General features: G+C 46.9%; 1 protein-coding gene across 7 annotated transcripts in view; it reads right to left on the bottom strand.

Annotated features, from left to right (window-relative positions):
• The window catches only part of Enox1 (ecto-NOX disulfide-thiol exchanger 1), a 563,193-nt gene that overhangs the window by 140,260 nt on the left and 398,746 nt on the right, over positions 1–24,187 (bottom strand). For all 7 annotated transcript variants that reach the window (XM_041675367.1, XM_041675356.1, XM_041675382.1 and 4 more), the window contains 3 exons: positions 13,217–13,390; positions 11,844–12,050; positions 8,172–8,405 (listed from right to left, as the gene is read on the bottom strand). In XM_041675367.1, coding sequence (XP_041531301.1) covers positions 8,172–8,405; positions 11,844–12,050; positions 13,217–13,390 — 615 coding nt within the window. The remainder of the gene's footprint in view (positions 1–8,171; positions 8,406–11,843; positions 12,051–13,216; positions 13,391–24,187) is intronic.

The raw sequence follows: 24,187 nt of genomic DNA, 5'->3' as shown, positions 1-24,187 counted from the left end.
TCAATCGATGTGACCACTGCTAAAGGCTCTGTATGGACTTTCTAAGTCCCCCGTGGGTGGGGGAGAACGTTCCCTTGTTTCTGCTTCTAAGCAACGTGATAGCGAAGTACCCTTGTTTACCGAGGAAGGTCAGCATTCTCCAACATTTCATTCTCGAGATCGGGAGCAGAACGGGTACCCTCACTGTCTGGGTACTTACCCACTTCCTCGCCTCCCACAGCCCTGTCTTTCAGAGCGCCCTCCTGTATTGTTCAGGTTTATAAACACGCCCATACTCCAGGTGGACAGAAGGGAAGGCAATTTTACTTTTGTTTAGCATGATTAAAAGAAAAATCAATCACTGCCCCGTTATCAGTATGCTAGTTGTGGACTGCTCCGTAAAACCTCCAGGATGCTGCCTAAGCCATCTCCAGTCCTCTTTTTCTGAGGCCTCCTCCCTAGCCAGGTGCCATGTCTTTAGTCTTGCCCAGGGCCATGCTTGGCACATTGGGGCAGGCCTCCCCTTGCTTAGGATCCGATAGAGGGGCCTGGTCTTCCCTCTCTAGACTCCGAGCTGCTCTTGTTGATGTAGGACAAGTCACAGTACAGTGTTTCCTCCTGGGCTTAGGGATCAAAGCCCTCCCCCAGCCCCACCATTGGATCAAACCTGTGCTCACCCTTGAATGGGTGGAGGGGTAGGTAACTAGCAGAGAGAGGCACACTCACATGGAGACCACAGATTCTTTGTAACCTTTGATTCTTGAGCACAGAGCACCATCACAATACCCATGCTGACTCATGCAATTGTGTTAACTCTGGGGTTTCAGGCGAGTTCAACCCTCCGTGAACTCCAGCTGCAGTGGTTTCTTATCTCATTTCATGGGCCGAAGAGGCTTGTGTAAGATAAAATCCATCACACGACTTAACATTACACTCGGCCCATGGAGAGGCCCATAATTTAGCATTATGTTTCTGAGAGGCCCACTGCGACTCTTAGAGCCAGAATAAATCCTGCCTCCCTCCACACTCTCCCCGTCTCTCCCTGCCAATAGATGTTAGGAGAATGGACCTTGGGACAGACGGCAGGAATAAACCCGATGCTTATAAGAAATCCTTTTTCCCCTGTAAAAAAATAATCACAGAAAAGAACACTGACTGCATGTGCTATATTTTTACCCTTGCTGTGACTTAAGCCTCTACACAGGGTCAAGAAAAGGGAGAATCCTTTACTGCTGAGATATATATTTCTCTCATAAAGAAAAGCAGAAAAGAAGGAGCAGGGTTGCCCATCTGGCTCAGTTTTCTTCTCTTGGTACATGGGTCCTTTCCCCCAAATCTCACTCCTGGTTATTACATTAAGTGTAGAAACTTCTGCCAGAAAACACACATACATGGTAGAAATCACAATCTTGTGCGGTGTGAAAACCAGGTCTCAACGGCCCTCACTCTTATGACTGACACACGAGTTGATCTTAAGTTGCAAGGAGCAGCAAATGCATAGTTTTCAGAGGGAAAATACCATCGCCAGGGCTAGGCAACAGAACACCCGGCACTGAAACTGTAAGAGGCTCTCTCACCTGTTAGCTAGTATTGGTGGCTGAAGCCCGCTAATTTAAGAGAAGTATAAAGTTCTGAAAACTCCCAAGTTCATCATCCAAGTTTGCCTTTGAAGCTGGCAGGTTAGCAATGATTGATGTCCTAGCTAGCATTCACATTAAATTTAAAACACGTTAGTGGGGGCACGCTCAGAAATGCCAGTCAACATTTGTTACCACATTAGAAGTGACTTTAATTTATACTTATTAGCACCGACTCAGCCACCCCTGCTGGGTGGCTGCTGGAGCATACTGAGGATGGTCGTTTTCAATTCACAACTGTAAATTCAATTTCACATTCAGCGGAAAGATCACCGAGAAAGCAGAAAACAATATAAACTAATTTAAACAGGATTTAGATGGCCGCGTTATTAAAGCTATTCATGTGGAAGGAAATTAACGCTGCCCATAAAAATCTCTTCGAAACCGCACTTCGGAAACTTCCGAGTGCTCTCCGTGCCCACGCTGAGGCGCAACTCTGAGCAGAGTGACGTTTAGAAGTTAGAATGGGTCACGCGTGCCTTTCCGCAGCACCACGCTGGGAACGAGCGGAGGAGGGGTGTGGACCATTTGCCCATCCCACATTACTCAGCGTGTTCCAAGAAGGAGCTCACCACATCACACCCCTCTGCCTGAGCTACTGGAAATGCAATTGTCAGCCTCCCTCCCCAGCTAGAGTTTCTAGAATACACTTCCTTGCCAAGCCCATTCTGATAGGCACCGTGGATACGGCCTCTGTGCTTTTGTCCTGGTGCCTCTTGTATTATTCTCCATCCCCTGCCCGGCTGTTACTCTTCTTTTTTTTAAGATTCAGCTCGTCACCTTTGTAAGGGAGATTTCCCTGGCACCTGGGCACGAACTGAGGGCCTCTGCTGTGGTTCTGCCATTCCCTATGAACGCCACTGACATAGTCACCTGTGCAGTGATGATCGCCTACCCTTCACCTCCAGCTTGAGGAGCTGCTGTCCTAACGAAACTTCCCAAACCCACTGCAACCCTCTGGACACTTTCTGCTTTCTGTTTCCAGTTCACACTTCATCTATTTCTCAAAGATACGTACTGGTTAATACTAGACAAGACCCAAAGCCATGGAGTAAAAGGCACACAGTTTAACAGTTGATAATAAGACGTGTAATTTTGTGTTAAGGGGGATTTTCATGTATGTCCTTGTTCACTAGAAAGGTAAATGTTCTCACGACAGAGAAACAGGCCTCTGAGGTCAGCATTGGGGATGAAAGTTGGGAGTGAGGTTGGACATTCTAGGACAAGCAGAAGGTACTGGTGGCAGCCAAATGTCTAGCTGGATTTCAGTTGATTAAAAAAACATTTTTGAAAGCATGTTCAATTTGAGGGCGGCGATAGCAGTGTGTTGGCTTTGGAGGGCTAACTAATCATGCTGCTCCTCTTTGTCGTTCAGTGTTACAACTGAATCCGTGCCACCTTTTTCTTGGGGTTATTTTAGACCTTGTGCGGCATCGGCATCTTCTTTACGTTTGATAAACACCTGCTACACAGCAGGCATTAAAATCGCCAGCAGGGTAAAATCTGCTCTTCAAAGTCCGCAAATCAAAGTATCTTTGAGAGCTTGTTAAAAATGCAAACTCAGCTTTTCTCAGGAACCCCCCCCCCTCCCCCCCCCCGCGCGCCAGTCGTGACTGCATTTTACCCCTATGTTAGACATCTCAGGCGTACTGCAAGTAAAGATTCGGGGAAAGCCAGGTAAAATGGGTAGACGCTAATTTAAGTTAAGAGATAATACAAACTTGAAATGGAAAGTAGTAACTAAAATTTAAGTGAGTTTTGAAAGGATCTGATGTGATTTTTAAATCCCCACTTTCAACGAAAGACGAATTGTCGCTGCCAACCAGGAAAGAGAAAGGTCATCCGAGACCTGGAACCGGCATAGAGGTCACTGTGGATCCCTCGGAGAGATACTGGGTGTGGACTAGCACACCACACGGCACTTTCACACACACCTTCACTGGGGTGTGTACTTTCGCTTGTCTGACTAGGCCATTTTACAGCTCTGGGGGGGGGCATAAATCATGGAAATGAATGAGGCAAATCATTCTTCTCTACAGCAATGCCAGGGGCTTTTGTTCCGTAGAAGCTGAAATGTTTGTAAAGCAAATTACGTGAAGAATTTCCAGCTACTGACATAGCCAGAAATCAGTATGTGTCTATTTCTTCGAGAAAACAAACAAACAAACAAACAAAAACAGCAACAAAAAATCCAGTGTTGTAGAATATCATCTTAATGTTTTCCACCTTTCTGTTCAATCATGGAACCTCTCCTATGATCCTTTTATAGACCCAGCCATCAATCAACACACAACAGCCCTCCTCAGTTTCTTACCCCATGCTCTCAGCCTGCCTGGTGCCAGATCTCCCTTAGCACACAAAGGAGAAGGAAACTCCCCAATGCTCGTGGTGCCTGTCCCCAATCATCAGCCACCTACCAGGCTGATTAAGATTTGCCCAGTGTTACCACCTTCTGCAGGCTGCTAGGATGGTGTCAGCCATTGCTCCAAGAAGCTGCACCTTTGGGGCTGTTACAGACTCTGTGGCAGAGACATCACGACCACGGTGCACATACAAACTGGGCATGTTCCAATGGTTTTGTTTAACTCATTCATTGATGCAGACATGGTAAGTTGTGAAAACTAGTTCAAAGGAGAATTTGGCCCAGAGAAGTATGTGCTTTCTAACTGCTTAACTGTGTGAGCATTGGTTAGCCAGAATAGCTCATAAAGGCTACGCAAGTGGTTAATGCCCCCCTCTGCCCCAACACGCAGTCTCCTCAATTATTCGGTATTTATAAAAATGGGTAAATTAAAAGGGCAAAATGAAAGTCTACTGATTATTTCCGCTGCGGGGCCAAGCAAAATGTTTCTAAATGAAATGGCCCCTCGTGCCTCTATGGAGGTCGATCACGCCCAGAAGGTGCTTCTCTGGGAGGCTCCCTGCGCACCGTATTTTCCTGGTGTTAGCTAATGGAATGTCCACTTGGCTCACAGCGTTATCGATTTTTACTTTCATAGAGCCATAAATATTGACAACCATCTACAGGATGCCAGCACCACTTCCGCTCCGGCCTACTGACGCTAGCCATACTCTACGTCCGTATGAGCCCAGTCCTCTGAAAATTATGAGCACAACCGCAGGGAAACTCAGTTCTCAGTGACACATGAGGGGACCCCAAGGGCACTGGTTGGAGAACTGCGTCCAAAGTTTCCTCGATACACACCAAAGAAAGAGAGAGATGGATGGGAGAAAGGACTGGAAAACTTTGAAAATGTTTTTGCCCAGAGAAACCTCCAGCGGATGAAGATATAAGGCTTCCTCGTGGTGGAATCAATCTCTTCCTTGTGCGGCCCAGACCCTAGGTCCCTTCAGGGCTGCCTGGTCTGTGATAGAAACACTGGAATTCATTACCGCACCTGCCTGGTGCCACCGTTTCCAATAAAGTGTAATTATGGTTCTATCGAGCCCCTTCTCACTTTCCCAAAGCCGGGCCGTAAACTTCCGGTCCCTGCTCGGCTACTTCCCAGTCAGTCTTCATTAAGCTGCGCTGTCTCCCAACAGTGTCCATTTAATCAGCAGGGTGCCTGCTGCTTTTCTGGTTTAGAATTTGTATTAATGAAACCGATGCCTGGTGACCATGTGTCTCAAGTACCACGAGTGACAACTCAGTGTTTGCTCTGGCTTCGGGGAGCTAAGCAGCCGGTGGGTTACCATCCGGTTATGGTTCCCAAAGATGCCCCCTTCTCTCACGCTGGTGGTTTCACTGGTTTGCCTGTCTCTGCAGAGAAAGTGTCTTGTGGTTGCTATGCATGATGGTGCACATCACTGCTAACAGTACGCATACTGTCACAACCCACTATTGCACAGAACAAGAGTAAGATGGATGGCCGTTTCCTCTATTGCCCGAGAAACCTAAATTCCATGAGGCAGGAGCTGGCATGGTGTTTTTCTCTTCCCCCGGCACCTAATACCAGTACCCAGTGCCAGGTATTTATTTGTAAAACACTTAGCAAATACTTCTTCCTTGATTGGCAGCAGGCTGACCATAATCCACTTCTCTCATTTGCGGCCAGGCCTAGTAGCCCTAATGGCCAAAGATGCAAGATGCCCACATATTCAAATACTTGGAGAAGAGAGAAAGGATTTCATTTGCCCAACACACCTACTCTATGCACCTATGTGGAAAGCCTTGCAGGTCATAATAAAGACTTGACTGAAACAGATTAAAGTCCAATTAGGTATCTTAGATTGCATTTACGCTTCCTGTCCGAGACAGGTTTCTACACCTTCCATCTTGACGGCATTTTATATCCTCGCGTCAGTGAGATCACCTTCAGGGAGACAGCTTCCTTGGCTCCCCCTGCCTGGCTTTACAGGGTTCTGAGGAGCAGAGAGTGGATTTCCTCTTGGAGGCAGCCAATTTCCTAAGCAATTAAATGCTGTTTATATTCTAGACTCTGTGCTTGGGTTGAAATTGTCAAGCTTGGTATTACCTGACTCTGGCCTAAAACGTACCTGCAGCTAGTTCATTCTGCTGGAAGAGCCATCTATTAAAATTTCCAATCTGCTCTCTCCCCCAGGGATCACACGGGACTTGGCAAAAGCACAGCTTCTGAATTCTGTAAATTATACTCATCTATATAAATATACATTTTTGAAATGGCAAGGCTCACAAATTACTCCAGCAAATTGACATCCCAATCTGCTATCCTCCAAGAGCAGAGGCAAATGCCATGTACCTTATACATGCAATTGGCACTTAGGATGTTCGCTTCATAAAAATAACACAGTATAGCTGCCAAACAGTCACTAACTTCCTCCATGTAGTACAAAAGTAAGGCGTGGCCACGCGTGAACCCCTCTTGAGAGTCTCACACTCTGCTGACTGAGCTAGCAGGACCTGAAAACCGTCAGGTCACGGAGACCACAGGGTGGTGCCACAAAAATCACTTGAGGCTAACAGAAAAAGTAATTATTCCAATGGGCATGCCTGGTTGTACAACACGTTCTTTCTCATCCTGTACTCACCTAATGCTTTTCAGGCTGAATTTGCATCGTGTATGCTTCTCATTGAGGGGACAGCCTCTGTCTGGGTATTAATGCCTATACTATGGGCCTTCTTGGAGCCCCTGGGCGGTAACTAGAAAGCCAGCAGGCAACATCCAGTGACTGGAGAGGGGTAATTCAGGGGCAACTGCAGCTGATTAGGAGTCCTCAGATCTGACAGGGATGGTGGCTGGAAGCGCATGTCCTGCTTTTCAGACAAAGCACAGAATGCCATTTCCAATCTTCCTACAGTTGGCTATGGGCAGCTTTTGGTTCATTTTCTTCAGCAAGACCATCCCATCCTCGTGAAAACACACGAGGCAGGCTCCAAAACCCTGAGAACCAATCACAGCTCTCCCCTCCTCAGACAGCTGTGAAAGCCTCTCTCTACCCTTTACAGAACAACCAATGCCAGCAACAGCCTTGGGGGTTCATCGTCTGGTCGAGGTACTCTCCATTGTCACCTTGCTTTTGGGGACAAAGTGACCAAGCCACATCCTCTGGATTTCCTGTGCATCTTTGTTCTATGCGCTCCGGCCTCTGGTTCACCACTGCCTTTATAAGCATTTCTGACTTGGGAGAGATCTTGTTCATCCCACCAACTTCAAATTCTGCCTGCTCTGTGAAGATATTCCTGGTACATTTCCCCTCTCTGGACACACTTGCCGCCGTTCCCCAAGTGCGTTGCCCATGCCGTGGTTGACACTATGGCCATCTCCCTTGTGTGCAGTCACTCATTTACTTGGAGACACAACTGTGACTCGCTATGGCCCTGATCGTACGCAGCAACTTCAGGAGCTCTCATCGCCACCCGCCACTGGCCTAGAAAACGCTTAGATGCCATTCAGCTCACTCGCTTTGGCACACACACAGACACATACATACAAGTGCACACCCCGTCCCCGTCTAATTTCTAAACTTGGCCCACCTGTCATCACTGAAGCTCAGCAGGTCTGCTGCTCATTTCTTTGGTTCCTTACGTATCTCAGCCTCACACCCAGGGAAGGCCGCAGCAAAAGCTAAATAGTTACCCCTCTTCTCTCCTCACTGATCTATAGGTGTGAGAACCGTTCCTTCAACTCCGCCTCTGAAGACGGGGGACCTGTCTACTTTTTTCTTTTCTCGCCCACAAACCCTTGCTGGCATCGTCTGTAAGATGTCTTGAAAGCTTTCAGTGTCTCGTGAACCTGCACACGCCGCAGAACTCTGAGTGCACTAGAAAATGCTGACTCATAGGTGAGGCCTCTGCCTGGCTCACTAGGCGCAGGCTGGAGACCTCAGGTGGCTGCTGGGATTGGGGCTTCCCACCCTTCCCATCTTCATACAGAGAGTTTCATAGAGGAAGAGCTCTGTTCCTAGCAGGATGGTGGAGCCCACGGCCCTGCAGACTCCAGCTCGCTCCCACTCATAAGCAGCTTGCAGGGAACAGGACACGCTGGGATCCGGCCTCTGGAGAATACCTCCTTTTTCCTGCATTAATTAGTGGCTAAGGCGGAGGGGAGGACCCCAGTTGGAGTCCCTCCTTACCTTTCAGCTTTTCAGCCAGCAGGGCAGCTTCGTGCTCGGAGTAGTGCATGATGGCCGGTGGTGAGGGTGGCCGGAGCCTGTCCTCCTCCAACTTGCGCCGATGGCGCTCCTCCCGGGCGCGCATCCTCTGCTTGCATTCCCACTCGTAAAAGTCATCCCTGGCCTGGGCAAAGTCAACGTGAAGGCGGCCGGAATCCTTTTTATCCGTGCTAGACCCTAATCGCATTCGGTAACCTAAAAGCATTGGAAAGTCATGTTACCTCAGCTCACGGGACACACGTTCTGGTCCAGGCTTCCCACAGGTTAGGCAAACCAAGCACTTGTTCCGCTGTCCTCTGGACAGGAGAGGATACCTTTCTCTCTAGGAGTTGGAAAGCAGTTGTCTTCCCAACCGGTTAACCATGAAACACAGATGTAGAGATAAAGATAACCCCCCAGAAGTTTCTCAGAGGGATGCTCACCATCCTCTGGTCCAGCATCACCAACTGAGAACCTAGGCACTAAATCCTGCCCACTCCTTCCTCCCTTTGGCTTCTAGGGAGTTCAGAAACAAATTTAGACTGTAGTAAGTTTTTCTCTCGACCTTTTAATGGTCTTGCTTTTTCTTCCTTCAATGTACTATAACTCTATTGCATAAGCACTCTTAAATTTTTTTGAGAAGAGGCAGAGTATGAGTAAATAAAGAGCATCTCTGATATTTAAAGGGCCTGCAAAGCAAATTCCAGAACTTCACTCACAGCCTATTGCTTCATTCCCCTAGCAAACACGGCCCGCCTAGTTTTCTCTCGGCCGCTACAGAAGCCACAATTACCCAGGCAATTTTGCAATGCTGTTTTATTTCTACTTATCCTCTGGGGGCATACAGGAGAATATTTTACCTTCAATCAAGAGGCCCCAGAGCACCTCATCCAGCCTGCAGTATCCACAAATTGTCCATGCAATCTCTGAAGGCCACGAGAGGCTTGTGCAAGGGCCCAAAGCCAGGCCAGATTTAAAAAAAAAAAAGAAAATGAAAAAGAAAGTGGCCTGGGAATCTCAGGGGGTGGGAGGTTACTGCGAGCTTCCCAGCTTACAAAGACTGGGCAGTGTATGAGCCGTCAAGCCAGGACGGAATGCCGCCACTGGCCTAACTTCAAATGAACAGGAGTTGACTGCGAAGTGGCTCTTCAGTTTAGAGTACTCCGACTTTCCCAGCATAAATTTAAGTCTTGGGAGCATATCTGCTAGGGCCTGCTAGAAGAGAAAACAGAACCAAGCACCTTGGCCGCGCAGGGGCTTTGCAAATGAGCTGCAACTGGCAAATGCTAGGCTGTGCTGGGCGGGGTACCCCGTGTCATGGCACGTTTCCATGGGACCGACAGCATTTGGGGTCAAAGCAGAGTTACAAATCCCCATGGAAGCTGGATTTTCCTCAGCAGGGTGCGTCACACTTTTGAGAAGTTACAGATCTGCTAGAGATCTCATCTGACCTAACTCTCTTCTAGGTTGCCAGCGCGCCCTCTAAAAACCTGGACACATGACAATACCCATCAGCCATGAGAGTGGCCATTCGCGTGCGAGCAGAATTAATGCGGAAGCAAACTATGTCCTGGTGGTGGGCTGCCGGAAGTTCCATCAGCAGGGCAGGTACTGGCCAGCTGTCGGAGCTGGCCAAACAACTTTCCCGACTCCTACCCACAGAATCACGTTTGAAAGCATTTCTGGTCCTCTCTTTCATCAGAAGCTCATCATGACAGCCTTAAAAGGCACTCTGATGAGGCTGAGGCTAAACTTAGTCTGGCCCTCAAATGTGAAAGTGGTCCTAAAATTAGGCCTTCCAGCTGGGTTTGGGCTTGCAAGAGATTACACAGAGGAGGGGGGGGGGCAACCTTCTCTCCTTCCTGTTCCCCATCCCCCAAATAGCCGGGACTTGAGACCTCCTCAGCTCTGCTCCACAGCCTCAGCTGCAGAGGCCACCCTAGCAGGGCATTAGAGTCCTCTGCACCCAGGCAGGCCAGGCTCCAAGAGGGGCCTCTGTTTCCTCCTGCTATAAGAGCTACCCTGGGAGCAACCAAGTTGAAGACTACACCTCCCTCTATGTCTGTGTTTGGCACTGTTCATCTTTGCTAGCATCTTCTGAGTTTTCTGTTTGGTCTAAAAGTTGAACTGTGTCAGTGCTGTGAAGAATCATACACCGACTGCCTTCTCCAATCACATGAGATGAAGTTAGAGTCTACAGACGAATAACAGTTGGATGGACTGTAGTGATTAGACCTCAGGTTTCCAGGCAGGCACGGATGGGAAAGAAGCGTCTGTCCTTCCTTATTTTGGCCAGAGCTGTTTGGTTAAAAACAATCTCACACCCAGTGGTTCCCACAATGCACTTCATATCCATGTGATCGATGCTCCCTAAGAGTTCTGCTAGTCAGCTGGCAGTGGAGGGAGATGGAAAGCCAGCACCCTACCCTCTCTGGGTCCCCAAGGGCCTAACAGTTGGGTGTGCACTGAGAAATACCTTTATTCTGGGTCTGCCTTTCATTCCCGCTGTGGAATGTTCAGACTTGACTTTTCACATTAGCGGCTTAATTACAGTAAGGGTTTTAACACCCTTTGGATCCCTGTCTAGGGCAAGAAAGCCTCTGAGGTGCTGAGCTAGCCTCTGAGGTACTGAGATAGCTTCTGAGGTGTTAAGATAGCCTCTGAGGTATTGAGTTAGCCTCTGAAGTGCTGAGATAGCCTCTGAGGTGTTAAGATAGTCTCTGAGGTATTGAGTTAGCCTCTGAGGTGCTGAGCTAGCCTCTGAGGTGTTGAGCTAGCATCTGAGGTGTGGAGCTAGCCTCTGAGGTGCTAAGATAATCTCGAAGCTCCTGGAGTTCACACAGAAGGTGTCTGAGACTGGCTGTAGACCTTAGAAGACAGGTGGCGGTGGCGGCCTGCTTGCCTTGACTGCCCTCTGTTTAGGATCAGGGAGGGGGTTTGCAGAGTGGCACACTGCACAAATGTCGCTGCAGTGTGAGCAAAGGGCAGGGATTGGAATCTAAGAAAAAAAAATACTTCCAAAGTCACATGTCAATATTAGCCCCGGTGTCTTTTGATTTGCCCGAGGTTTCGCGCGCCTACTTGTCCAAATAAATACCCAGAGTGGAAGGCAGCACTAGGCTTCCTTTTACATCCTAAGCCTCTCTTAAAACCTGGTCCGAAGGATAAGGATGGTCGAGCAGCTGCCAAGCTACCAAGTGCAGGATGACCGCAGGCCTAGCACAGGCCCAGGAACAAAGTCCCTGTAAGGAGGGCCATCTTGCTTCACTATCCCTGGGTGAAGGCTGTAAACGCACTTTTCAAAAACTGAAATGATTCTGAGAGAGTACTTTACTCCCCCAGAGGATTACATCCAACAATAATAATGGTCCTCAGCACTCAAAATATTGCTTTTCATCTAATATGTACTTGAGAACATTAATTAGAAACTCCACGGAATTCCTCAAGACTGGATGGTGGGAAATCCTGCCTGTGGAGAGGCACGGGGCTTAACAAAGAGCACGTGGCAGCCAAGCTAAAAGGTGAACAACCTCCTTCTCCTGCCCCCAAACTATTGGGACTTACGGTGCATTAAGGAAGAAAGGGACTGAGCTCATGTTAATATCACAAAACCGGACAAAAGGCCTACCAAACCCCTTTTGTAAAGTGAAGTACCAGAAAGATAAATGGCTTTATCAACCATGAATTCCTCAGCAAAGCGAATGTGACAAAAGTTCTTCTTGCTCTTCCGGATGGCTGTGATGTCTCCGCACTGCTCAAAGACTTCCCGGATAATTTCCTCCGTGGCATTTTCTGGCAGGCCGCCGACGAACACAGTCTTACACCCTGGGGGTCGCTCTCTTGTGGAAGGAGGCGGAAGATCTAGCATCACAATGAAACACAAGGGTTTTGTTTTTTTATTGATTGGTTCTTTATCATGTTTACCGGGCAAAAATTAGGCTTACAGAGTTTTTTTCCAGATTGTGGAATAGTCAATTTTTATACCAACTTATATCCCCCAACCCGCGCCTGCACCAAATCTCACTCCCTGGCAGTCACGTTTCCTGATCCTCTCCCCTCCCCCTCCCAACCTTTATTTCTCATCTTCATTTCTACACAGAGTGGCTATGCATGTCCGAGAAAAAGATAACACATGTTAGCACAATGTCATTTCTCTTTCACAACAGATACCCAGGGAAAATAAAGGGGGCGGGGAGAGAGCGGCACAAAGTACAAAACATGACGAAATGACAACATGATGAAAAACCTGGCTTGTTCCCGCTTTGTCTTCTTGCCAGCTAGAGGGGAGGCGTTGCAGAAAGAGGGAAACAGAGCCCACGAGAGCCTGCCACAATACTTACCTGGCTGCAAACTGCTGAGTCTGAATAAAACCCCTGCTATTATTCACATTTAAATGAGCACACTATTAAAGTTTGAGGAGGCCGTACGGAAAGATAAAGTGCGCGCTGTCACGACATTCTGCCTAGTTTATATGGAGATTACTAAGGCAATCTCCTGAAATGTCCACTTTAAATAGGCAACGCTGATTAATATGAATTAAAAATTCTAGATATTTAAGCCTATAAACTTAGTATCAGAGGCTAAATTAATCAACTATATAGGTGGTTTCAGTGAGCATCGTTTGGCCCAGAAATTCTGAGCTGCATATTCCTCTCCCCCCCCCCCCATTCCTTTTCCCCCAAACTGCCAACTGCCAGATTAGTTCAAATTTCTAGCCAACTAAACAACTTCAGACCTTTTCTCCCATTCATGAAGGGCTAGAGAGGGTGATAAATTTCACATGATGCTTCCCAGAAAACCCTAGTTCACCACACACGGAAAGATTCTTAAAGTTACCCATAGACTCTCAGAGCCTATGTACTGGCTTCACGGTGTTTATTCAGCTGCTGGACAGATGCATGGGTGCGCCCACCCTTGTGGACCTTCTCCCGTGTGGAGGGGAAGGCCTTGCGTGGAACACCTCACATCTAAAAATGAACACAATACTATTTCAAAGGAAAAAGCAGGTACCTCTCGCATCTACTTACTTGGATTTTGGGGGAAAAGAGTACAGCTTTTGCAGTGGATTATCTCTTTGACCACGGCCACTTCTGTCGGGGGTGGGGGTGGCACCAGTCCCAAGCCTGGTATCATCGGGTTAATGGGGGTGATTCCAGTCATCATGTTGAGGCCTGGATCAAAGCCCGGCACACAGATTGAGTCTGCAAAGCACACAAGACAAGACTTTGGCTAGCGATTTTTTTCACTCCATGGTTTCTGTTTGTGTTACTGTCCTGCACAGGCTAGTCAATTCTACATTTTCTCCTTTCCAAGGGTTTTTTTCTTGGCTTCTGATGGAGCCTTATAGAAAGCTATTCTCGAAGGGTAGAGGGAGAGAAAGAGGAGAATAAAGAACCTACAACGACACGTAAAGGAAATTATATTACTTAAGATAGTAGTGCGGCAACAGAACACAGCATATTGAGGTGTGAAATCCTGTACCATGAAGTTCTGCTAGTACTGGAAATGCAACTTCCCGTTTCTTAATGTCAGGGTATTGTTTACACTGTCTTATGATTTAGACCGTGGAAGGAACACTCAGGATCAAAACGCCCTGCGAATCTAATTGTCAGCCCAGGTTTTAGCAAAAGTGCCTTCCTGCCCGAGTGACCTACATTTGGGGAAGTTCCATTTATATGCACGTGATTTATAACAATCACTCGGGTCCCACCCAACTCGTTTCTCCCAGGGAAGGGGCCTGCCATGAAAGAGTGATTATAATTGCTCTGACTGGGTTAGAGGCATGCAGGTGTAAAATTAGCTATATATATTTCTGAAGTCTATTATACAATCACACTTACTGCCTTTTATTCTATCAATAAACATTTGGCCCACCCTTCTGAATTTTTTATGCCTTGTATCAAAAAAAAAAAAAAACCAACAACTCCAAAACTCAACAGAGCCGAGGAGGATAGATTTTTCCATGTAAAATGATGGATTGATTTCTGAGCGTGACAATGAAGCAGATGATGTCAAAGGTGATAGGCAAGGATTTTAAAAAGATCATAAGCATTGGCAAGGACAGAGAGAAAAGAGAGTCCTTGCATGAAGAAATGTAGTCTTTGTGGAAATCAATACAAACAGGACTCTCATGGGCTCGGTGATCCCACTGGTATGCATGTATCCGAAGGGATGCATCAAGAGACATCTATACTCCCACGTGCACCACAGCACGGGTCACAACAGCCAGGGTGGGGAATCAACCCAGATGTAGGAGCAGGTGGATGTGTTAAGTAGCTGTGGGGAACAGAGGAGTACTGGCCAGCAATAAAAAGAAAGGACCCGTGACATTATGAATGGCTGCTAAGTGCATTAAGCCAGGCTTACAAATGCAACCCAGTGCCTTACCACCAAATTTAAAATAAATAAATAAAAAATTGAATTAACAGAAGGACAAATCGAATGGCAACTGCTCTTCGGGGTAGGAGGTTGGTCAAAAGATGTACAATTACAGCTGGAAGGAGGCTGGGCCTGGAGATCTGCTGTGCATGTTAGTGACTATGGTTTCTAATGATAAATGTTTTTGCAAATGGGGGTAGATATTCATGAACATGACCACTATATGAGGTGGTTCGTCGGCAGCTAAATGAAACCATTTCCCCATATGTACATATACTTAACACTTTAAGGCATTATTCTGCGTGTGACAAACAGATCTGACTTCTGTCATTAAAAACAAATAAAGCAAGCCCTTTCTAACCACAGGAATAATGAGAAACTGGATACAATGGAAATCTCTCCCTTGGGGATTTTTATCTCTGTAGAAAACAACACTCTCTCTAGTAAGATAAAGTTACTAAGCAGACAATCCCACCAAGAGAGGACATGACGACTCTCTATCATGCTGCAAGGATAAAATTAAACTACCTCTTCATCTCCTGTCTTCCTGTCTCCTCTTAGGTATTTGCCCTTTGACCTTCATGACCCCCTCTCCTGTTGGGTTTCTCATGAGCATAGGAATCTTGGCCCTGTGTATGACTTTATTCTTTCCTTAGCTGTGTTGGGCAGTTAGACAAATCCAGCAGCAAAAGCAATGATGGAGTTTATATAGAAGCCTGAAGAGGTGGAAGGCCAGTCTTTCCCGCTAGCTACTGCAGACAGGTCTGCCTCTCCCTGGGTGGAACAGCCTAGGCAGTGTAGCCCTGATCTGTAACCCCATGTACTAGCTTGGCTGTAGTCAGGTGGTTTTATTTTGGATGTGTGGCGTGTGTGTTGCGTTCCAGGACCCCACCAATCCTGTGATAGCGCAGCTCAGAACAGTGACGGCGAGAAGACGCAGAAGTTTAGAAAAGGACAGGGATGAGACCCAAACTGGTGCTTCATGACTTCATCTAAGATGTCACTGTGTCTTGACACCTCACGGACAAAGAAATGGACATTTAAAGCATTTACACAAAATGTCCTACATCATAAAGCAGACAAATGGCAGAGCTGGAACAAGGGCCCAGGTCTGGCTCCATATTGAAAAATGTATAGATATGGTGGTTTCAATGTTCTCATTTAAGATGATCCAACTTTATTCATTGCTATATTAGTTACTTATCTATGACTGTGTTAAACACCATGACCAAAAGCAACTTGGGGAAAAAAGGGGTTATTTCATCTTACAGTGTATAGTGCATAACTCAGACAAGACACGGCATGAACTCGAAGGAGAAATCTGAAGGCAGGAACTAATGCAGAGACCATGGGGGATGCTGCTACTGGCTTGCTCCTCTTTCAACAGATGCTGCACACTCACCAACGGCCTCTTCTGGCTTCTCATGGTGCCCAGGCTCAGCTGCCCTCCATGACCCGTTCAAGCCTTCAGAGCCAGTACTACTTGGGAAACTCTTACACATTACCAAGTTTGGCAGCCAGCACAAGATACGGTTTTGGCCTTCGGTCATCTAATACAGGATACCGCATCTAAAAATGTGCCCATAAAACTAACACACACACACACACACACACACACACACACACACACACACTTCTGCTGATGCAGTTAGCTGACAATCATAAAGAAGTTGCAGGGCACAACGGCTTTCCACGTCGCAGTCCTGAAACACAGCTTCCATAGGTGCGCACATTAGCCACGGGTACCAGTGGGGGGAACGCTGGCCTGCTTGTGCTCTTTGTTTAATCTCCTCCCATACATCTGTTTCTTTCCTGGCCTGGCCTTCGCTAAGGTTTGCCAACACGGGATGATTTAAGGCTGGAGCCACTCAGGACTGCAAGCCCCGAAACTCGAGCTCCGCGCATTACAATAAACAGATGTTTCCCACAAATGCGATGGGAGCCTGGTGCCTGCGTTTGCCTCTCGTTTGAACGGAACAGACGCCTGTCTGCTTTCTGTCTCGAGGCCAAATAGATAAATACTCAGCAATGGAGACAAAAGACAGTATATTCCTGAGCAGAATGTTTAGCAGGGAACAGGAGTTACTTTGCCTTTTCTGAGGCATCAGTTGGAATAGACTGACGTTTAATGAAATCTGCAGGGGCTTGAAGGGGACCAGAAAGGAATTAACACAAGTTACACGGGACCTCAAAGGATCTGAGATTTAATACACAAGTGGGAAAGGAGGAAAGAATAAATCTTTTCTTTTTTTAAAAAAAAAACATTATTTTTAGCAATTTTTGCATAAAAAATTATTTCTCAAACAGCACAAAAGCGTATTATTTACTAGTTCATTAAACTGAAGTAGCAGCTCTGGAACTCTAATACAGTCCTCAGCAGCCACAGGTACAGGGTCTAGAAATGCTGAGCACATTTCCCTGCCTCGCGGGTGAGAGCTACCCATGTCAAGTCTGTGGACAAGGAACTACAGTTGCTACCCCAGGGAAAGAGGAAGCCAGTTCACACTGCAGCACGGAAGGGTCCATTCGAGGACATAACAGCATCACCTTTCTGTAAGCACTGCTTACGGATGAGCCAACAGCTACTCACACTGTGGCCCCAGCTAGTTCTTCTCCGTGTCCCTGGCTCCAAAGACGCAGGTGGCAAGAAGCAGAAACTACGCGGTGTTTCTTGTTTCAGCTGGAAGGATGAACGACTCCAACAGAAGTCTGACTTTTGGGTTCTTATGGTCGGGATTTTACTTCTGAGATGAGCATGTATATTTTTAGTTCTGTGCATGCCAGACAAAGACTCTAGCGCTGAGCTCTGTCTTCAGCATTCTCTTCCCTTTTTATTTGGAGACTAAGTTGCCCAGTCTAGCCTTGAACTTATCTTGTGACCTCAGATGTGCTGCAGCTTCCATAGCTGGTGGCACAACCCAGACAAGAGGGACGTTTTTCAGAGAGTGGTTCAGAGAGTTTGCATTTAGGGTTTTATTGGAATCACACCTGAACTGATTGCATTCATTCGTTCGTTCGTTCATTCATTCATTCATTCATTCTCATTTCTTGAGCACTTACTACTACACAGTCTACCAAGGATAACAGTATAAATTCTTCACGTGGGAAATCACAGAGTTTGATAGGCGCCAAGCCCAGAGAGAAGGTTGACTACATGAGCCAAATCTAAGAGTTATCCAGGAAAGCCGCTGCCAGCAGGGAGTCTCCTAAGTGTGAGGAATTCCAAGTACCTTCCCCAGCCTGCCCCAGGTGCACAGAACAGGTGACCATGATACGCTGAGAAAGCACAAGGCGTCTTGCAGACCACAAGGGTTGGTGCCATGCAAGCTGGTGAGTGCCTTGTGCTTCTTGCTGGAGTGGCAGCTCCTTGCATGCCAGACATCTGCCAGCCGAATCCCAGGCTGTGTGAGTTGCCCCCATCCTCCTCTTCTCTTTGCTGATTTTTCTCAAGTAGTGACCTGCTCTTGCTCTGCTGTTTCCATTGGATGCCTTAGTAAAGAGCGGCCTGATTGAGGTGAGAATCTCCTCACTGGGGGAAAAAAAGGCAGTTGGGTCGCTCTCAGATCAAAGTTGCATATAAGTAGGTCAGGTGTGAACAGAGGAAGACAGGCTAGGGCTGAGGATGAGGGAGGGGAACAGAGACAAGCTGTCGGTGCCAAAGCAGGTCTGGCCCAGAAGGCAGAACACAGTGTTCCAAGAGAATAAGAGGGAGGACAGACCAATCAGGGTAAATGGGAACATTGCAGGTTCCCCCAGGGCCTGGGATGTCGGTGAATGACTGAGTACACGGACTGCCAGCAGTCCACAGTCAGAGCCCAGGCAGGGCAAGCATACCAGGGCAGGAACCCTGTCCACACAATATAGGACACAAGTTACTCTGGTCCAGGGTTCTGACTCAACCCACAGGGAATGCATTTGGCAACAAGAACTCTGAGCCAGAGGTTAAGGACTGTTAAGCATCTGGCTAAACTCTGCCAAGCCTCGAGCTGGAGAAGCAACACAGGGTTTAGATGCCAGGAGCAAAGCCTGGGCTTTGGTAAAGGAGGCAGGGACAGTAACTCATTTGATAAAGGAGAAGTAATTTCAGGGTCCCTCTACCCCATTTTTCCGCCCCTCTCCAAGCCCTGAGACCTAGCATAAGCTCAGAGTTTGTAGACACTGTGACCTCAGGCAGGAGAAAGAGCCCGGAGCCCCACCCTCTGACCCTACTTTTCAGGCACGCAGCCTGTCTATAATGTTGGCACATATACTGTGGTGCTCTGAATGAGAGCGGCCCCCGTAGGCTCATATATTTGAATGTTAGGTCCCCGACTGGTGAAACTGCTTGAGAAGAATTAGGAGGCATGGCCTTGTTGGAGGAGCTGAGTCACTGGGGCGGGCTCTGAGGTTTCAAAAGTCCACACCACTCCCAGGTAGCTCTCTGCCTCATTATTGTGGATCAAGATGTAAGCTCTCAGTTACCGCTCCATCGCTGTGCCTGCTGCATGTGAAAACAGAGAATAAACATCTCTTGTTTTAAGCCACCTGATTTGTTATGGTAACCCCGGGAAACCAGTGCAAGGAGACTCTGTCAGGGAAGGGACCCTAAAGGGGTTAACAGTCCACTTTCCCCACTTTTTACTTTGGAGACAGAGTCTTGCAATCTAGCTCAGGTTTGCCTAGAGCTTTTTTTCTTTTAAATGTAACTCAGGCTGGCCTGAAATTTACAATCCTCCTGTCTCAGCCATATATATATGTTCTGAGATCACAGTCTCAACCTATTTCTTCTGATGTCTTTCTCATGATGTCTTCTGGTTAAGTGATGGGCATGTGAAAAGACATCTCCAAAATACACTCATTGTGATGATAGGCATAAAGATGCTCCTAAATATTCCTCGAGAAAGAAATGCGCAGGCCAGTTTCCTGGGGGGCAGAACTCCCCTTAGATTTTCCTTACGCGAGGAAACAAACCCTGAGGGTTGCTCTGGAGTGCTGGAGATCAGCTCGGTTACACAGATTACATGTTAAGGGAACAGGGTACTTCATAAGGTTAGTGAAGGCTGACAAGCAGGTTTTTAGGGAAGCGAAATTGAAAATGCGCCTGCAATCTTTCTGGGGGGATCCAAAGGTGGAGAGGTATGCTTTCCTCTTAAACCCAAGACGCATGTCCAGTGTGTGCCCCTCCAGCCCTGCTATGTACGCTTTATGGACGAAGACCTCATTCCATCAATAAAACCCTCTGGCTCCTTGACCAGGGATGCGGCGTTGGCAGAATGGGAGCTCAGCCGTCAACAGCTATTTTAAGTACTGTTGAGTTAGGTGAGGAGATTTGTGTCCGTGTTTGAAAACTCGACAAGACAGGAGGTGCAGTCTGTTCTAAAACTTCTGACCAAAACGAGTACAGAAAACTGACCAAAGATGTCGGAAAGGTCCTTCCAGAACCCCACACCAGGAGCCTGCGTTTGAAACGCCAAACATGTTCTGAAGGCGCAGGAGGCAAGGGCTCATCCATGCTTGTGTGAAATGTGTTTGCACTGGGGGCCGGGTAATGAGAATTCAGTACCTGAGCCAATCCTGGGCACAGAGCTGAGCTGCTACCATGTGAGTCCAATTCACCACAGTGTCTCGACCTGTTGGGACTCAGTCATTTTTTTTTTCATTTTTAGGTGATAGAAAGAAATAGAAGCAGAAAACAGGCAGAAAACAGAAAAGAGGCACACCCCCAGGGATAGAAGTGAAGTGGGCTAGTGAGCTAGGAAAGACAGATGCTTAAGAAGCCCAGACTTAGGACAAGGTGTGCCTCAGACTCACAAACCGTGCTGGCCAGGGACAGAGGAGCTGATGATGGAGCTGAGATTCTGCGCCCAAGGAATATGACATTCTGAAGCTGAAATCGCATGGCTACTACTCCATTCTGTCTTCTAGACTGCGTGATGAAGAAATTAATTTCTAGATATGTAGAATAATTGTTCTAAAGCTCTGAAGCCATGCGAGTGTGGCGAGGGAGTGAGGACCCCAGTGCTGCAGCCATCTCTCCCCTTCTTCAGGCTTTCCAGCTGCCTGTGGACACAGCTGGCGATGATGCATTGAGCACAGGGACAACGGCCTTGCCGTTTCCTGAAGGGCTTCACACAAGAAACGGATCTGCTCACACTGCTCGGGACCTGGTAACCTGTGGTTAAATCCATTTTCCTTACTCTGAACTCTGGGCTCCTGGGACCAGATCTAATTTTCTCTCCCACCACTGGTCTTTTCCAGCAATGGTTACATCTAGTTTCTCATTCTGTCTTCTTAGGCTCTGCTCTTCTCTCAGCTTCCCCCCTGGTCCCCACTCTGTATAAAAACAACCAAATGACTCTCCTAGAGCGTCCCCATGCCTTCTCATTCACCAGCAAACTTGCCTTGCAGGCCAGGCTCAGACACAGAGACAGACAAGGCCTGCTCACTGCCCTGTTTGGAAGGGACGTTATTTTTCTGCTTTTCCGGCAGGTTCCTAGTCTGCAGAAATAACTTCGGAGACAAGGCCACCACAACTCCTTCCACACATGTATTTCCTTCAAAACCTTTGCTGCTGACTTCTACTTTGGAGGACTGTTGCCAAGTCTCAGAGATGCACATGAAAATTCTCTGAGGTCCTGGCATTGGGACCTCATGTGGGTAACATTACTTCCCAGCTCCCACTGTCTTCCTGTTTCTGCATCTCCTCTCCTGCAGTCTGCAAACTCTCCACAAGGCCAGGCATCTGTCCTCCTCTGTCCCGAATAACACCCTTGGGAAGGTCACAGAACTTCGTGTTTTCTATTCCCTGTAAGGTTGTAGCCCTTCCTCTCAGTTCCTGGATGGAAGCTCAGAAGACAGCAGCAGGTAGGCATATGCTATGCCTACTTGCCGCCTGCCTTTGAAGGGGTTTCTGGATCGTTGTGTTCATTCTCCTTCCTAATTTAGGTTCTCATTAGTCCAAGTCTAAAGCACTGTAAAGATCTCTTTGTAGCTCCGGTATCTCCTTTCCCAACCCTTCTCCCTCCCCCGTTCCTTCTTCTACTTTCTACCCCCATACCCCGCTCCCAGACCTGAGATGAGCTAGCAATGCCCACGAGGGACCCACTAGAATATGGCCTAATTGGGACCTCTAAATTGCTTCTTTCAAACGTCTTTCCACATCCCTATCTCATTAGCTGATGATTAATTTTCTCTCTGTATGATGTTATGTTAAGTGACTTTGTGTAGCGGGCTTGTTACATAATGATAGAAAAAGGAAAAAGAAAACCTAAATAGCCTCTTGATGTGTTCTCTGCTTTGTCCAAGCTAATAAGCTTTCTGTGCCAGAGCTGACAGCAGAGGGGAAAAAAAAACACCCCCTAAAAAACAAAAAACAGAAACAAAAACCAAACCAGAAACAAACAAACAAAAAAAAAACCATTGAGTTTGAGAAACATGTTTGAACACTTAGTCAAGCACCTATGAAATGCTTTTAAATTATTACACATCTATTTTTACATTACTCCATCTTTCTAAGGGGTAAAGACACTCCATGCATGCACTGAAAGAAGAAGTATTCTTTCTGGAGCACACCATGTCCTTACTCCACAGGGTTCCTCCCTTTGTTTGAAAGCAGGCAAAGAACCTGGCAATGGTCGACCAGTTAGCTAATCCTAGCAGGGAGGTTGGCCCTGCAGCACGTGGGTAGCTATAGAGGGGTCTGCATCTTCTCAAGGCAATGCACATGGGTTAGCTTTCTGATTTTACTTATCAACTTTACTTCTAGTTTATGGAAACAGCTTACAGATAGGCAGCATCTCATAAATTAAAATAAAAACAAAGGAAAATCTGTTCAATATTTAACTTAAAAAATTGATGACATCCTCTAAGTAATTTATATAGGCTTCAATCTCAATTTCCTGGAAGAAGGGGTTCATATAACATGGAAATGATCTCTTTAAATAAGATCAGCATATGCAGACAAAAAGTAAACACTGAGTGGACTTCAAATCATAGATAAGTATCATATTGTATGACCAAGGAGAGCTAGGTGACTGAATTGTCACCATATCTCAGGGCCCAGTACCATCTTTGCCAGAAGTGGTATCACTTTCTGTAACTTAATGGTTAAGGGAATGGAAGAGATGGTGACATGAACAGTTTCCCAGGGTTCATAATAAAGGAACAATCAAAATCAGTATTTGGTTGCTCAATCCACAATGTCACTGCATAGGCTGATTCTCAGCCACTAACACATGGCAATCTTTACAGTTATCTTGATCCTCGGATAACAAGGATGGTAAGGGTTCTGGAAGCCATTCATCTTAGTAACACCGTGGAAGGGCAGTTTTCCAGAGAGATGAGGAGCACCAAGAGAGTCTGCCCAGGGTACAAAGATGAACGTGGGCTCTACATGCTCAGCAGTGTGACACCCTGAAGTCAGACCTGCTCCCCACCCACCCCCTGCCAGCTCATAGCTACAGCAAGGAGCACTTGAACTTACAGTAATGAGGCAGGGGAGTGGGAAGGTAAGGACAGTAACATTTAAATCCACTTAAATAAACTACTTAAATCCACACAGGGTGTCTCCTGTCAATCAGATTGGGAGTTAGAACACTCAGAAGAGAACAACTCTCCACACCACATAGAACTTAAGGAGCCTAAGCAAATGCAACTTAACCAGAAAGGAAAACCCTGTAGTGGAGACCAGCGGTGGCTCACCAGCTCATACAAGGCCCCGTGTTCAAGCCACAAGGCCACAATAAATAAACAGACAGAAAAATAAGTAAGAGTTCACATGTCCTCTGTTTAAACTGTCGCAAGAGTCGAAGATGGGAAGACAAGAGAAAAACCAGAGGGAACGGCGCCTTAGCTAGGTTGCGATGCCCAGTTCCAGGTTCAAGGACAGATTCTCCTGCCTCGCTGACTCTGTGACTCTCTGTGCCTTACCCACCTCTCAATCTACAGAACTAGGAAAGAAATACTAGTCACAGGGTCACTCTGTGGATTAAATGACTGAAGATATGGAAAGGGTTTCAAAGCATGCCTGGCACACAGGAAGCTCTAGATAAATGTTGGCTATCATAATGATAATGCACCACAATGGAATGGGGCGTGTATATCTATGTGTGGAATATATGTGCACACCACATAATACGCACACTCTGTCAGAAAGATTAGAAGTTACAGCCAGCAGCATTCCAGCTGGGCTCATTCCCAGGCTCTGCATTTCTGGTTTTCTAATAACCTTAGGTTTTCATTAGTAACCCCAGTGTGTGTGTGTGTGTGTGTGTGTGTGTGTGTGAGAGAGAGAGAGAGAGAGAGATGAGTGTATGTGTGTTACAAATTGCTTCCACAGTGTATGATAACATTAAGAAGTAATTGGGAGGAAGTCTGAAGGTCTTGTAGGAAAACAACTGGAGAAGAGCCACCATCATTAAATTTCTCTCCAAGGGTTGACTATTAAAACTTTCCTCTTCCCAGGACCCAAGCTGTCTCTCTGCACCTGGGATGAGATGGGCTGTTTCCTCTAGATTCTAGACTTTCTCTGTCAGAAACACTGGAAGTTACAGCCAGACAATCCAGCCATGCTCAGTCCCACATTCTGCATTTCTGTCTCCCTAATACACTTGGGATTTCCTTTGTAATCCTATTTTACTCAT

Source organism: Microtus oregoni, unplaced genomic scaffold (genome assembly GCF_018167655.1).
Source record: "Microtus oregoni isolate MIOR12 unplaced genomic scaffold, Mior012 000001F_ref0000356, whole genome shotgun sequence".
NCBI classification, from domain to species: Eukaryota; Metazoa; Chordata; class Mammalia; order Rodentia; family Cricetidae; genus Microtus; species Microtus oregoni.
Note: the sequence above shows the minus strand (reverse complement) of the source record. Positions and strands in the feature narration are given on the sequence as shown.